Here is a 16,027-nt window from a genome sequence, read left to right as displayed (position 1 = left end):
TTTTTTTTTTTTTGGCTGTTTTTATATAAAAGTGTCACCTGCTGTTACAATTGATACTAAACAAGCTACCTTAATTTAATGTAAGCCTCCAAAATTTTAAATACAGGTTAAAAATAAACTGAGTTTATATCTGTAAAAATGAAATGCACATATATATATTATGATACTCAAAATGCAGTCTTCAGAAAATTGGTTTGTGTTGTGTGTTTTCTTTGCATCAGCAGAGAGGCAGGAATTTGTGGTTTGGGGTTTCCTCAATGAGCTGACCAGCTCTGCCTTCCATTTGTTCCACAACTAGCGCTTATCTGGGCAGTGTAAAGGGTTTTCCCAGTTACTCCTCTCTGGCCTGCCTTTGGCAGATACATTTACCTGTTCAGAGTGCTAACGTGAGAGGCTCAGCCAAGACTAGAATGCCACATTGCCGTAGCCAAATACCAAAGGGATACTTTAAAAGCAAATTGTGGACTTAAAGGCTGGATGTTTCACCTATGTGAAAAAGCCTGAAAAATTAAGCCTTGAATTTGAGTATCCATTATAGTAGTGGTATGAGAACCACAATAGTACTTTTGAATCTTTAGCTGACTGGCCAAGTACATAGAGCAGAACTGTTTCAGATTGTGGTTGTTGTTTGATGGGTTTTTTGTTTATTTTGTTTTTTTCCTTCTTGTTAATTTGTTTGTTTGGCTGGGTTTTTTTAACGTGTAACTTGAGCACGTGCAGGTGTACTCTGGCCTCAAGATAATCTCTAAACAAGGTTTTATTTTTGTAGAAAACGGTGACAGTCATAATAACAGCATGCCTTTTCCTGTGCTTTCCTTGACCTTGAAAAATGCCCAGTTTGATATAAATCATGTCTGAACATCTGCTTATTTGGTATCTGCTTATCTTGTTCTGTATCCCAAAAAGTAAAGTAACTTTATAGGACAGATGAGACACTTTTTGCCCTATGGCAGAAAGTATGGCAGAGCAGCAGTGAGGAGGCTCTATTACACAAAGCAGATGGAGAGATTAAAAAAAAGAGGAGACTCATTCATTTAGTGCCATTGTAATTTCTGGAACAGTTACATTTTTCAAGCCACATTCAAGGGAAGAATTTTATCTTGGTGTGAGGAATAGAGTCTTACTTCAAGGGTGCTTTTATGTGTTGCTAGACTGGTTAGCAAGGAGCATCTTTTTTTAAGAATGCATCTAGAACTTTGCTTTCCTTGGCTCCAAGAAATGTATTTATATAAATTGCAAAACAATTTTGCATTGTTGTTGGTGGTGATAGTGCATTTTGTGATGCAATATATCAGTTTAAGTGATACACCTATGTCAAATTTTAAAAAAATCTTCCTCCTGGAACTTGCAATTATCCATTCTATTTTCAAGGATAATGCAACTCTAAAGGAAGAGCTGAGAAATTTAAAGCCTCTGGTTTTTTTGTTTGTTTTTTTTTTTTTTTTCTATTATGGAAGATCTCCTTGGATTAATAAACATCTAAAGCAAACCCTTATCTTCACTTATTTCAGTGTGGTGTTTTGAATGTAGCTGTACTTGGAAGTCTTAGTTATGTAGCTCTAAGGTTTCTATTTTTCTGTTTCTTCAAGCAGAACTGCTAGGCACAAGCACAGTTCTCTTAAGTGTGGTAAATACAAAAGGCTTATGTCATACACCTTATACATATTGAGTAAATACCCTTTTACAAAGAATTACTACCTTAAAAGAATTGAGAGGTGTTGGTGTAGTACAACAAAACTGTTCCAATCTATGGTAGCCTAGAATTACTACTGCAGCATTCAAAACCTCTACAGATTATATTTATAGAATACCTGACAATAAACATGCAGATGGCCTTAACTGTGCCTACGAAGTTTTATGAGTAAGTTGTATTTTTGTGAACGGAATGTCTTCCTCTTGGACTATGATTTCTTGAAGAGTAGAAACATTAAACTTCTGAATACATTTTTATCTTTACACATTTCCATTTAAGTTCCTTTTCAGTCCTTCCTTATATGTGCTTTTTCTTGCTAATGGTTTTCACTGCCTGAGCCTGATTTTTTTTTTTTTTTTTTTTTTATCCCCTGAGATGCTGCTCAGAAACTGTAAGCACTTTGTAATTAAGCAGATGTGTTCAGCACCAGTGTGCAAGGCTGCAGCCTTCTCTAGAGTTTCAACAAGAGGACTGATGCTCATGCATGGGTCCAAGCAGTTCAGTTTCTGGGACAGCTCCTCAGTGAGTGCTGCAGGCTCTGGGGGGAGTGACAGGGTTCCAAAGTCAGTGTAAGTGGCAGACTGAGCATTGTCTGTCTATAGATTTTTACCCATGTGGTGACATTCAGCTAACCCTGTTCCCAACTTTGCTGGTTGTCTTTCATGACTTGTGCTACACCTTTTTTTTTCATCTACTTGTATATATCCTGGGATTAGCAGTGGCTGAACGCTGCTCCTGAAGATCTATACAGAAGTGTGCATTTCGTTTATTTTTTTAAATGTAGCTGGGAAGAGCACTGAAGTTCTGCACTTACTGTGGAAGCTTTAAGAGAATGCTGTAGTGAGACACATCGACGTTTGAGAAATGCTTGCAAGGTCTGAGAAACTGTTCTGCTCAATGTTGAGTTCCTTGAGCTGGATTTTTCTCTTCCCTGTGCTGTGGGACCTTCCACAGGAATGTGTAAAAGCTTGATTTGTGTGGCACCGATGACAAATGACACTGCAGTCATATGTAGTTTAAGTGGTATCATTGGTTTGCGTATTTCTGCTTTTTACAATCGTTCTCAGCTGTTGATGCCTGAGCTGTAGTATTTGAGAGATGAAAGGTACTCCTCTATCAGCATGGAATAAACCCAAACCAGAATTTTATCTTGGCTATTTCACGGTTGCAAATTAAACTGAGGGTTCTAATTTGTGGTTTAGGTTGAAATTTTCAACTTAAAAACAAGGAAAACTTTTCTTAAAACAAGGAGGATTAGCTCGCTCTTGGGCTATTTTTGATTGTTTGTATGACTGTAGAAATTCAGAACTATAGTGTTTCGGGAAAAACAAAATCCCACAATTATTTTGGTAAAAGCATTTAATGTTCTGTGTTTTTCCGGGGCGCTGTTGTGGAGACTGTTACATGTCTCTACACGTGAAAATCCCGTAATAGTAAATATTTTCAGGCATAGCTTTAAGTACAGTCCTTATCCCCAAGAGCCCAGATGACATGGCTGCAGAAGATAACGCACCTGGAGGATGGGGTCAAGGGCAGGGTCCTCGCTTTCCCGAGCTCTGCCCCATGAACCTCATCCGCAAAGGGCAGTGCGCTCCGGAACCCTTCCACCAGCCTCCCCACCCCGAGTTCCCGGAACAAGAGACAGAGACACCCAGGCCTGCCCGCCTCGGCAGGGACGGCAGCGCTCCGGGCCCAGCACACCGCGTCGGGGCTGACCGTGGGGGCAGCGGCGGCGGCACTACAGCCCGCGGGAAGGTCGCTGCCGAGCGAGTCACTTTCCGCTGTTGCCCGCGGCCTAGCTCCAGACGTCCTCCTCGGGCTGCGCTAATCAGTCCCCACGGCGGGGGGCCGGCTGTAATGTCAGGAGCAGCCGCCTTAGCGAGCTACTCCTGCTTCCTGCCCCCCACGATCCCATCTTCCTCTTCGCGGTTCCCACCGAGAGATCCGCAATGTCCCCGAGTGCCGCTGCCGCCGGGCACTCTCCCCGGTGAAGGAAATGGCGCCCAGAACCCTCGTTCCCCGGCTGATGCACAAGCCTATTACTATCAGCGGTACAAAATGGCGACGGCGGCAACCCCGAACCCAGCATAACTGAGACGCCATGAGGCTGCGGGGCGGGGCCCCGGGCGCTTAGCCAATGGGCATTGGCGCGGGGCCTGGAGGCGACCAATGGTGAGCGAAGATGGTGACGGAGAGAGCTGCGCACCCAATGGGAGCGGGGGTAGCGCGGAGAGCGAGGCCCGCCCGCGCGACTCGGGGCGGTGCTGAGGCGGGCGGGCGTTGAGGCGGCCGTTTCCTGTCCTGGTGCATGGTGGTCGGACGGAGGAATTGTTGGAAAATTTCTCGGCGAGGTTAGTATATAAATGTGTTTTTACCCAGTGTGCCTTATTCTAACCACCGCCATCTCCGGCTGGGGCTGCTGCGGCGCGCCGCTGCGCCAGGCCTCGTCCTCCGCACCGCGCCCAGGGAGGCGGCAGGGGGCGGTGAACAGGGGCAGCCGGGCAGCGTCGGCACCGAACGACACGAATAAAGCCGCGGCTCCGCCGCCTGCTCGCTCCGCGCCACCCGGCCCCTCCCCCTCCCTCCAGGCCTGCCCGCCGGCATCCTGCACCGCGGGGCGTGCTGGGCCGGGGCAGAGCAGCGGCCGCGGCCCTCGGGGGCCCCTGGGCTCCTCGGGCGGTGTGCCCTACGGCCGCCCCTTCGCGGGTCCGGGCCCGGGGGCGCCCGTTAGCTGCTGCGTCACGGGCGGGGGCTGCTGGCGGCGGGCGTGTTCTCTGCGCGGGTGGCGGGGAGGGAGGGGGTCGATGGTGGCAGGCCACGCTGCGGGCTGGGGGGTCACGGTGCACTTTCTGCCCTTCGCCGAGCGCTGTGCCTTACTCCCGCCCTGGGCGCCTAGGAACTCCAGATGGATGGACCAGAGAGTTAATTAATTTTTACGTTTTGGGTGGGTTTTTTTGGTGTTAGGTTTTTTCCTGTTGTTTTTTCATTTAACGGATGATTTCCATTTTGACGGAGGGCAAACTTGCGAAGCGGCAGCAAAACGCAGCAAAACACTGGCCTTCAGAGCTCTTTCGGCCTAATGTGCGGCTTGATATGTGCGAGTTTGGGAAGGAACAATTCGTTGTTCTTGCACGAAGCTGACTATTTTTAACATTTCTATATGATAGTGCCCTGAGCACGGCTGTTGCCGTTCTAACACAGGAGAAGGTCCTTGCACGGAGCTTGTGAGGTCTTCTATTTTATCTTTTTCCGCTTGTCAAAATACTGAGCAAAAGGATTTTAAGCGTTTTACGTCCCGCTCTGCTCTTTCTTGTTGTTTCTTTCAGCTTTTCTTCCTAAAGCTTAAAGTAGAACAGGAAGAACAGGACCTGGAAGCTCCTTCTCTAGAAAAAATACCTGCAATAAACCAAAACGGTGGTGGTGGTGTTTGTTTGTTTTCTGATAATGTCTTATTTGTGGTGCTTGTTCAACAAGAAAAAAATGACATGACTTTCATGCAAGTGAAATTTTGTTACAACAAGCCTACAGTTAAGCATCCTCAGTTATGTATGAAATGTCATAAATATTGGTTTGGAATTGTCAAATAATTGCACTTGATATTACATGCTGAGCAATACCAGTACTTTTATGCAATGCAGTGTTTTCAGTGATACATAAATGTTGACCTTAGAGTCTTTAAAAGAGAGTGTTTTCTTCTGTCAAATAGTTTCCTCAAGATTCTGCTTTGAGTGTTGTAAATCTGTTACACCTTAGAGGAGTGCTCTAGGTCAGCTTGCCTTAGGAGGAGGAGCTGGATTAGATGGTCTCCAGAGGTCCTTTCCAACCACCACTAAAGTGATTGTACATGAAAAATCACATTTGTTTGTCCTTAGTTGGTGGCTTTTCACGAGTAGTGTGTATGTAGTATATCTTAGCTTCTTTGTGTACTAGGCATACAGCTTTAGAATGGCAGATTATAGCATAACCATGTACCATGTCTTGTCTTTTCGTTTGTTTGGGTTTTTTTTTTATTTATTCAATGCATTAAAGTCTAGGGATTTCACATGCATATATGTCAGAAGCTATTCAGCTGAGTCCCTGCAGAAGATAAAACTCAGCAATGTTTAATTGAATATATGATAGCTTCAGTAATGGCAGGTTAAATCAGATGTAAAAATTTGAAACGCTTTTCTGAAAAGTGTTTTAATCAAAAGCATAATTTACATAAATTGTTATTGTAAGGAAATCTGGTTTATTTCTTGTATCCTCTCAGAGGAGGGCAGTCCTGTTTTAGATAAGTAAATGCTTAAGGAAGTGTAAAATTTTCTTTAGCTGGACAGTTGCACAGTCTTTGCTGTCTTTCTGCTTGTGTAGTATGTGATGCTTAAGCATCAAAATACTTCTGTCATGAACCGGCAATCCCTTTTCTCAGAGAAGGCAGGCGCAGTGATAATGAAGTGATGAGTATTTCCCAGTGATGGATGCCAAAATCAGGCATTGCTAGAATATCTCAAGTTATGTTACGGCAGACTGCTGCTGGGCCATGTTTTGCTGTCGTGTGCTATCCAGGAGAAGGGAATGGGTGGGACATTGCGTAGCAAATAGGTCTAAGCAGCAAGCTGCTGCTGCCCCTGTGCCTGCCCACAACTGTGCTTTGAGTGCGTGGGCTCTGCCTGGTCACCTACAGTTCTGCTGCATCTGCAGAGGGATTAGGCTGAGGGTTCTTCAGCTTGAGTTTGGTGGTGATGATGGTCTCTTTGCACACTGTCTTTTCTGGGCTTTCCTTAAAACACTCTGTGTGTATATATATATATATATAATTGCAGAGTTATGTATTTGCTTTAATAAAATGTATGCCTTTTGGTTTAAAATGAAACTAAACGGATCACAGTTTTGAACTGGGTTGCTTCTCTTGCAGTTGCTTCATTTAGAGTGCAGGATGTTGATCTTTCCTTGCTGTTGTGTTTAAGTCTTGGCCTTAAGAGCTTTGGGTTAAAAGATGTTCAGCATAGGTGGAGTGTTTTAGAAACAGTAAACTCTGAAGAGTCTTTATCTCACAAGTGTAAAACTATTTGTTTTCCAGATGAATTTGGATATGTTTGCATGTGTTTCCAAACAGAAAGCAAACAATGCATTCCTCATAATCAGGGCAATTCTTATAGTTTCAAGCATTGTAATGAACAGAAGACCTAACTTGTTTCACCATTCTTGTAGACCAAATGCTTCATTACTTTTTTCCCTATCTGCGTTTGATGTGTACTCTCATCCTTGATCACCTCCATGATTTTTGCTTCCCACACTTACCTTTTTTAACTCCTTCTGCTTCTGATATGCATATGTACATAGTATAGCATCCCAGGCCAATCTTTGCCTTTTCTTGCCACTGCCTTTTTTTTCTGTACTGTCATAACTCTTGCATGTTTGTACAACTCCACAGCATTCCTTCTGCATTAATAGGTGGGCCATTTGTTTTTTCATCTCTTCTGTGCTACAAGGATATTGATGCACCTGGTAAAGAGGGCATCAGTTGGGTGTGCCATCTGGTACAAAAATATCTCAAATGATGGGAAGATTTCTGCTTAGCTTATGGATCCCTCAGGTTGATTGTGGTCCTAACGGATCATTCTCTGGAATTTGAGAATTCAGCTGTGAAACATAAGTTCTTGTTAAGTTGAAGTGTCCTTAGATACTGTTCTGAGGACAGAGTAAAGACTCTGAGGGAAGTACTTGACCTGTGCCTTGGCACAAAACCCTCACATTTTTGGGGGAGGAAGGGGAGGAAACCTTATTAATCCATCACGACACCTTAGGGTTTATGGAGTTCTGCTTCTAGTTAAGTCTATAGCTTGATATGCTATTAGTTCTATTTACTGAAGGAATATGGTTTTAGTCTTCTTGCTCTGTGCTCTGCACACCAGGAATAGTTAATCAGTTACTCAAAAACCAGAATCAGAGTAAATTAGTGAATGCTTCCAGTGACTGCTAATATTTTCTGGGTTATATTGCTTTTTTAATTGTACAGTAAGATTGTACTTTGTGCCACCAAGGTAACACTTGTTAAATAAATTCTCAGTTTTGAAGGAGATTTGCAGTTCCAGCAAGTTCTGCAGTATTCAAAGTTGTCATCAGAGTGAGACTTAGAACTACTTTGTGCTTACATCAGCAAAGTACTTGGCGCTTTCCTCAGTCTGTCTTTTATTGTCTGCTGAATACTTAGTGTATACTTAGAGGGGAAAATTGTGTTACCTGCTTAATGCAGAGAGTTAGAAATTGATAGAAATAACAGAAAATATTGATAAAAATAGTTGGTCTCATTTTTTTTTTTCAGATTTTTAGCCCTTAAGTACTGATATATTCACCAAATGTTCCTTGTTTTACTTAAACCCTGATTTAAATGGAGATTTTATGTTTTAAGGAATAAGTAGCTTCTGAATCTTGTCCATCAGTTAGCTATCTTTTTGTCTTTACTGCAGATAGGCATTACTGGTCAGTTCTTGGAGTAATTTGAATGCAATTCTGGCATGTGTCATCTGGATGCCTTCTTTATAAAAAGGCACTATTTTGTGTATATATACTCGATGGTAATAAATACCAAAAGCCAGTAGTTTTAAAAACATGTAGGTTCATTTGTGAAGTGCTTTAGAACTTAGTTTGACTTCCAGAGGGATAAATCTTGGAATGAAATCTAGTAGTATGTCTCACTTAACATGTCTGCTGAAAGATTATGTAAAGTTGTTGTTTGTTTGGTTTTCATCTTTGTTAATCATGTTTTAAGTTTTTCAAGTATAAAACAGGTCAAGTGACCTACCATAGGTTCAGCTTTTTCTGATCTTATGCCCAGCATACAGATTTTTAGTGTGCACGTTGTGTAGTAATTTATCCTTGCCTTTTTTTTTTTTCTATTAAAACAAAAACAATTTATTACCAGTCAGTCTGCAATAAAGAAATGGATTGAGGGGTTTGGTTGTTTTTTTTTTTTTTTTTGTTTGTTTGTTTGTTTGGTGTTTTTTTGTTTTTAGGAAATAAGGTATACCTGAGCACTGATAATACAAGTTTGGCCAGTGTTACAGCCAGGAGAGAAGAAATGTCTTAACATTGAGGAAGGAATAGCATCTGAGCTGGTAGAAACTTGCTGATTTGTTTTGGTAGGTGACTTATATTGTTTCTGTCACAGTACACCTGCAAGCCATTCCCTGTCGTGTTGGTGTTTTGCTACATATTATATGGCCCTTTCTTGTGCTAAACTCATACAGCAGTGTACTAAGGATAACTGTCTCATTAGTGCATTGATGGTTGCTGATGAGGTGCTTGTCCCAGAGCTGCAGCAGAAGTTTAATAGCTTTCTGTCAGCACTGCTGACAATATACTGATGACTATTTTGACCTCCATTTATTAACCAGTGATTTCTTCCCTAATATTTAAGAAGCAGTTGAAGTTAGTCATATTTGGGATCAACCTGAGTCTTCTTCACATGTGTAGGTCTTTTTGGTGGGTGGCTTTCAGATCCGCTTGCACTCTTAAGTGCCGTACATTTGAAAGTCATCACATCCTTAGCACTCCCACAGTGTGAGGCTATACACTGCATAATCTTGCATGTTAGTTAGGTGTAAGGATTTGTAAGCATTCTTTGTTTGCACTAGTTAATTAAATTACTTTGTTTATAAAATGCAAGCATTGACAATACTTTTAACATGCACAATTTGTAGGTGTGATTCACAATGTCAACTGAATGTATGGTGTTGACTTCAGGGAAAGAAGACTGCTGGGCCATAAAGTAATACCATGAAGCTAAATGTGGTTCTCACTGTTCACGCTGAAGTCAGAAGAGTTGTGATTGGTTGTGGCAGTGATAAATTTGGTCTTACATTTATATGCTATTTCTGAAGAGGTACTAAACTCTGTAGCTGTGAGTTCAACTGTTTCATAATCAGGATGTATCTTTGGTGGAAAAGAGATGTTAAAATATTGCAAAAAGAGTAAAAAGGAGCCTTGAGTTTGACTGCAGACTTCTGCTTTGGGCGACACGAATCTCTGCAAGTTAGCCGTCCTGTCTCATAGTGTGTACGTCATGCTTACGAAGATGACAGTGCTGTCAGTCTTGTTTAAGTCCTTCTCCAGGGTAAGAGTTAGAGCCTGTGGTTCATAATTTGCAGTGCTTCTTTGTCTTCTAGAAAATAGTGTAATTTGCTATTAGATTGCATATCTTACCCCTCTATCTGAATCATACTATTGTTACCAGATTCTTTAGTAGAGGGTTTTGTTCTTGTTTTCATTTTTATAGTGGTAGAAATTGCTATTTAATTATGTTTTGTTTGGCTTTACAAGAAAGTGGAAAGATACAGTAAAATAAGATTGTAGGAGAAAGCATGTAGAAATTTAGGAATGCCTAAGATTGTGTAGCTGTTTGTGTTTATTCATTAAAAGTCAGTCTGACCAATTACAGCATGAAATCAGTGTTTCAGAGAAGTGTTAAAATACAGGAAAAGGTAAGGGCTGTTAAAGAAATCCATGTCTTAGATACTGAAACACTTGATCAAAGCATCCACAGAAACTAGATTTCATTTCTGGAAAAGATTATCATACAGGTACATATGAGAACAGAAATAAGATTTGAGTGAGCCTTAGTTCTGCTCTGTGTTTGTTTTTGAGAATACAGCTGTCAAATGTTATTTGTAAGGTACATACTTAGGTGTTTTCAAAAAAATCTTTGGACTTGTCAGTTTTTCAGTCTATGTATTTTTTTGCACTGAGCTGCAGAAGGCTGTCATGCGTGTTAATTATCAGTTGAAATGTGTTATTTAGTCAATGTTAAATGTCGCTGCTATTTTTGATTTTGCAGAAATGTTTGTTTTGGGAAACTACTGATATTTGCAATCATGCATTGTTAAGGACCCTAATGCAGCCAGTATGTAATTCAGAAAAACTTCAGTTTTGTTACTGTGCTGGCATACTCGGAACAGATTCTGAGATCCAGCTTTGGCAAATATGGGAATGAGTTTCCAAAATTGCTTAATTAAAGTTTCAGTATCATGGTGTCACATGTCATTTTACATTCCTCATTTTTTTTAATTTGTTAATTTTGTGAATTCTATAAAATAACAATGGTTTTGTATATTATTTAGAAGTATATTCCAAATAAAAGTGGTACTTCTATACAAATGAAGTAAATGGCTGTTATTTCAAATTTCTCAGTAATGTCTGCACAGGAAGGATGAACAGTTGCAGAATGTCTGAAGTAGCTTTTTTTCCCGTCTTTCCCAGTTCATTATTCCTGCACATTCTGAATTGCAGTTTATAAATCTTAGGTTTTCTTCCACAGCTGCTGTTACAAACTTTATTCCATTTCCTGCTAATCATCCTCTAAACATTTTTTTTTTCCTCTAAGGAGCTTCTGCTACTGTACTGCCTGTTTTTTTCCTTCTGTCCAGCAATACAGCAATATAGTCATTCCTTAAATGGCAAATACTTACTCTTTTTCGGCAGTTACATGCTATATTCTCCACTACATGGAGTCTTCTCATATTGTTCTCTCAGCTGATGGAATTCCAAGTGCCCTGAACCCACTTTCTGTTTCATGGCAGCATGTCCTCTATCAGGGCTTTTCATCTGCCTAAATCCCACCTGCTGTTTCTTAGTTCTTTAATTACTAGTTTACAGGAGAGACTCCCATTTCCAGTTGCTAGATTGGGTTTACAGAAAACCTCTTTTAACATCACATCTTTCTCCAAAAAAAGTGACAGCACCCAAAAGATTGTATTTGTTTGCGTATTAGTGGAGGGGAAAATACAGGAGATGGAAATAGAAGAGATGCTCTCTAGATTGGCAATGTGATGAAGTCTTAAGGAAAAATCCTCTGTTTTTAACCAGGCTCTCTCCTGCCCTCCACTCCACATTCTTCTGGTTTCTGAGTGTTCAGAATTTAAAGCATCCTTGAGTTCAAGGGTTTTTCCTTTTGGAGAATTTGAGCATGGTGATTTAGTTTTCTTTTAATAAAAACCTACACTATGTACACTGCTGGATGGCATATTTTATCTGCCAGTGTTATACTGGGGGGTTATGTTACTGGTGCAGCTTTTGTCAAAAAGCATAGTGAAGCCAGCAGTGTGCATCATTAACTCACTGCTTTTTCTTTGTAACTAGCAGTGTGAGGCTTATTTCAGCATCATTTCTTACAACTGACTGTTCCTTCCATCTATCAGACACTTTTCAGAGATTTTTCAGTCTGATCTTTTTGTCTTGGGCTGTTATTTCTTGTAGGAAGTACTTTAATCATCTTAAAGAATGGTAGTACTTTCTCTACATGAATGCCATAGGAGTGTTTTTGTGACTAATCATTTAAGGAATGCAATATGAATTACTGTCCTTGTGAAAGCCTTTCCTAATACCATCATTAACGTGCCTTTGGAAATTGCAGCTTGTGTATGATATGTGAAGATTTGCAAGAGTTCACTAAGTCAAGTCTCAAGTTTTCACTTCAGTGAGTATCTCAAGACTAAGCCTGTACTTGTCTCTTCTGTAGGACAGCTCTTGAGATTAAGCAGAACACAGGCGCATCGGTTCTGGTGAGCAGCCATGCAGGCTGCACCCCAGGGTTCATTTATTTTCCTGAAAAGCACCTGGAAGCATCCATTTTTAATTAATGAGGTGCAATATTTGAAGTGGGTAAAGGAAATTTTTCTCCCAGGTTCTTGCAGACAAGAGGTTTAAAGAAAAATCTTAGAGATGCAAATGCACAGAAATAAAAGTAATGAGGTATATTAGGGAAAGAAGATGGTGAGATTTGGATTAGAAGAAGAAAGACACTCTTGCTGGGGAAAAAAGGAGAAAACAGCATATAAGACAGCAAAAAAAGGAGGGAAGAGAGTGATTAAATTTGAGGTAAGGGAAGTTTGATGAAAACAAACCAGTCTCAAAAAAAGCTCAAAGCTAATGAAAGTACAATCGGAGGCTAGATTTGCAGGGTGGATGATAGGCCAACAGTATGATGATACTGTTTTAAATAAATTGCTGGATATCACAAAGCAGTTCAAATTGGAGGGAACCTCTAGAGTTCATCCTGTCTAGCCTTGTTAGACCAGGTTGCCCAGGGCTGTACCAAGTAGAATTCTGAATGTCTGAAAGGGTAGAGGGTCCGTAACTGTTCTTGACAATGTGTGTGTTTGACCATTCATACTGAGAAAAATAAACCCACCTAAAAGGCAACAACAGAAACTGAAAAGTTGAAACAAACAAAAACAATATACAAAACCCACAAACAAATTACCCAGATTCACCAAACCCAAAAAATAATAAGCAATCCAGAAACACTGTAGCAGCAATATCTCTGTGATAGCCTGACTAATTTTGCAATGCAGGCCAGCTTTGTCTTTAGTTCTTTCCCCATTTTGTTCCTCAGAGATGGTAGCCCTGATGGTTTTAGCCTGTTTTCTCCTCTGGTGAAGCAGAGGCGGCAAGTGAGCAGCACATCCGCTTTTGCCTGCACAAAGATTAACAGCAAAATTGCTGCATCACCAAAGAGTGAGTGAAAGCTGGAGTTCTGCTGTTTGGGAGCGTCCTAGTGCTACAACTGATGTACTTCAAAGATGGGTCTGAACACAAGCTGTCTTGAGAGAAGGAGACATGAAGGGTGATAGCAGCATCATGGTCACATAGAGCAGTCCAGAGTAAGATAAGACTTGGCTAGTTGCAGGAGTTAATGTGGATGTGAGACTATTTCAGATCAGTTTAACAAGAAGGTTGGGATTGTATTTGGGAAAAAAGAATGTGCTAGAAATTTGGTACTATTGTAGGGAGGAAGGAAATTGGTATTTCAAAGAGGGGATAAGCTAATGGAATGACAGAGGATTGAGAAGAGGATATATTGGAAGGGATAATTTTGAAGGAGTTGGAAGGGAGAAAACAGCAACACAGTCTGTGGGAGTTGTAGCATATGATCGTCCAAATCATCTGGAATAGAGGAAACCAGTGAGTTTTGTTCTGCTGTGTGTAGCAGTTCACTCTTGATTATTAAACAAATACCTTTGGTCTTTTGGGGTTTGAATTTATCTTACGTTTGATTTCTTTTTCTTCAAAAATAGCCATTGACCCTTTAAGCAGTTGGTTCTGCTCTGTTTCATTACTTAGCGGTGTCTGTATTGAATAGCTTCCGCAAAGTTGAGAGAAGAGGCATAAGCTCTGGAGGAAGGGTGTTTTTCTATTTTAAAGGCAGGTAGTATATTAAAGATGCTAGGGATTTCTTAAAAGACATTTTAAGAGAGTGAATACTCAAAAGTAGACTTGAGTTGTGTGGCCTTTGAGAAGCCTGCTGGAATTCTTTCAGATTATAGCTCTAGTCAAAACCAGTGGTTGTGTAGCCTTTCTTCTCCAGTGTGTGAAGTAGGCTGGCTACTTTATGGCCTGCTTCTATATGGTGTCCTGAAAAATGAATGAATGCAAAATGCAGACAATACACATTGCTAGCAGTTAAGAACACAAACCCCTCTGTGTACCACTAGCATCTCATACCATAATTACTTAATTTAACTTGCTGCAAGCTGTCAGTCCAAAGTGACTTAACAGGATGGCAGAGGAAGAAGTTGAACTGAGGATCTCTTACGTCCTCATACAGTTGCTCGTCACTTGGATTACAGCATCTGAACAAATGTAGCTACTTCATTTTCTTCAGAAACTTCTAGTATAAATGCAATTCATCCTGGACGGCTTCTCTACACTGGCTCTTTTCCTGCTGAAAATTAGTAGATCTAGTAGACTTCTTGATCTCTCATATTAAAGCATGTCCAGGTAAAAAAATCAGTATCAAAAGGGATGGCTGTATCTGGTTCTATGAGATACATGCAGAGTTGTGACTGTCACTCACTAATGACTATCATGTTGTCTTGTTAATACATTTTATCATACTTCATTATTTTCAAGGAGGGATTGTTGGTTTGGTGGGTTTTGTGGGTGTTTTTTTGTGGTGTTTTTAATATTCAACTTACAGGAAGGTTTAGGCAAGTAGCTTGATCATTCAGTCAGACTTACTGATGAAGTGTGTAATTCCCAGTGAGTGAGCCTAAACCGCTTACTGGTACCAGAGGGATGTTTCATTTATATATTTTATGCTGTTGTCATGGCTGACCATGCATGAACTGTCATCGTTGTTTTAATCTGGGGATAAAAAGATGTCATTACTTGCACCATCATTAGCACCATTATTCTTTATATTGGTTGAATAATTCATATTTAACTGAAATCTAAATGTGATTGATACACTTCAATTCAGTGACTGCTACCTGAAATTCTTAACAGCTCAATTTAATTGAGGTAGTAACATTTACCTATTTCAAATGATTTTTTTTTTCCTCTAAAGTGTTTTTCAGGTTAATGCAGTTATTGCATCTTCTTTATGCAGAAGATAAAACATTTGTAGCAGCTATATAAAAATCTAATTAAGCTAGTTCTTTATTTAAATTTCCTGTGTTTTGTGAATACTTTCTTTCTAGGTAGACAATGTTACTAGCTCAGATAAATCGAGATTCTCAGGGAATGACGGAATTTTCTGGCGGAGGAATGGAGGCCCAGCATGTGACTCTCTGTCTAACAGAAGCTGTAGCTGTGCAAGGTAAACTTTCAGGTTAAAACATCTCTACATTATTGTGTCTTTTCTGCTTGAAATTCAGAAAAAGTCAGAATAAACTATGTGAGTTTCAAAATGAAAAATCAAATGGAAATTAGTTAACTAAGATTAAGCTCATTAATTCTGAAAGGAGATTATCTCTTTATTAATATAATAGCAGTGTAAATGTGCCCAATAGGAAATACACAACTTGACTTTATTCTCACTATATAGTTTTACTGTTTTATGATTTGCAGCATCGGTTTATGTTGAAGTATGTGTTAAACTAATTAATATTTTGCCTAAAACCCTCACCCTTGTATACATTCAAGGTTCAAAAAGCAGAACGAACTATTCTCTACTTCTCTTTCTGAAATCATTGTGCTTTAAGAGGACATAATCATTTATGGAGGTGGCTAAGTTGTGATCTTCAGGGTTTGATGCTAGTAATAGTGAATATGAACTTTTATCCTTGCTAGATGGTGACAACTTAGAAAACATGGAAGGTGTAAGTTTGCAAGCAGTTACCCTTGCTGATGGCTCCACTGCTTACATACAGCACAACTCTAAAGGTAGGTAAATGACAAGATGATGATTGCACTGAAATTGTATTCCCATTTATAAGCCTGTCTTTGGATTGGAAAGTCAGGCAAGATCTATACAATGCTTAGAAAGTTCCAATCCCAGCTGACAATTATAGGTATTACAGTAACACTATAAAATAAATATTTATTTCTGCTACTAATAAGATGCAAGTATCA

At 40.2% G+C, this 16,027-nt stretch overlaps 1 protein-coding gene across 1 annotated transcript in view; it reads left to right on the top strand.

The window, feature by feature from the left end:
- Positions 1 to 4,023: 4,023 nt before the first annotated feature.
- Positions 4,024 to 16,027, top strand: part of ZNF143 (zinc finger protein 143) — a 32,383-nt gene continuing 20,379 nt past the window's right edge. Inside the window, exons 1-3 of the mRNA XM_054390338.1 lie at positions 4,024 to 4,044; positions 15,154 to 15,272; positions 15,746 to 15,838. Coding sequence (XP_054246313.1) covers positions 15,161 to 15,272; positions 15,746 to 15,838 — 205 coding nt within the window. The 5' untranslated portion in view covers positions 4,024 to 4,044; positions 15,154 to 15,160. The remainder of the gene's footprint in view (positions 4,045 to 15,153; positions 15,273 to 15,745; positions 15,839 to 16,027) is intronic.

Source organism: Indicator indicator, chromosome 21 (genome assembly GCF_027791375.1).
Source record: "Indicator indicator isolate 239-I01 chromosome 21, UM_Iind_1.1, whole genome shotgun sequence".
In the NCBI taxonomy this organism is placed as follows: domain Eukaryota; kingdom Metazoa; phylum Chordata; class Aves; order Piciformes; family Indicatoridae; genus Indicator; species Indicator indicator.
The sequence above is the reverse complement of the archived record's forward strand: the minus strand, read 5'-3'. Positions and strand labels throughout refer to the sequence as shown.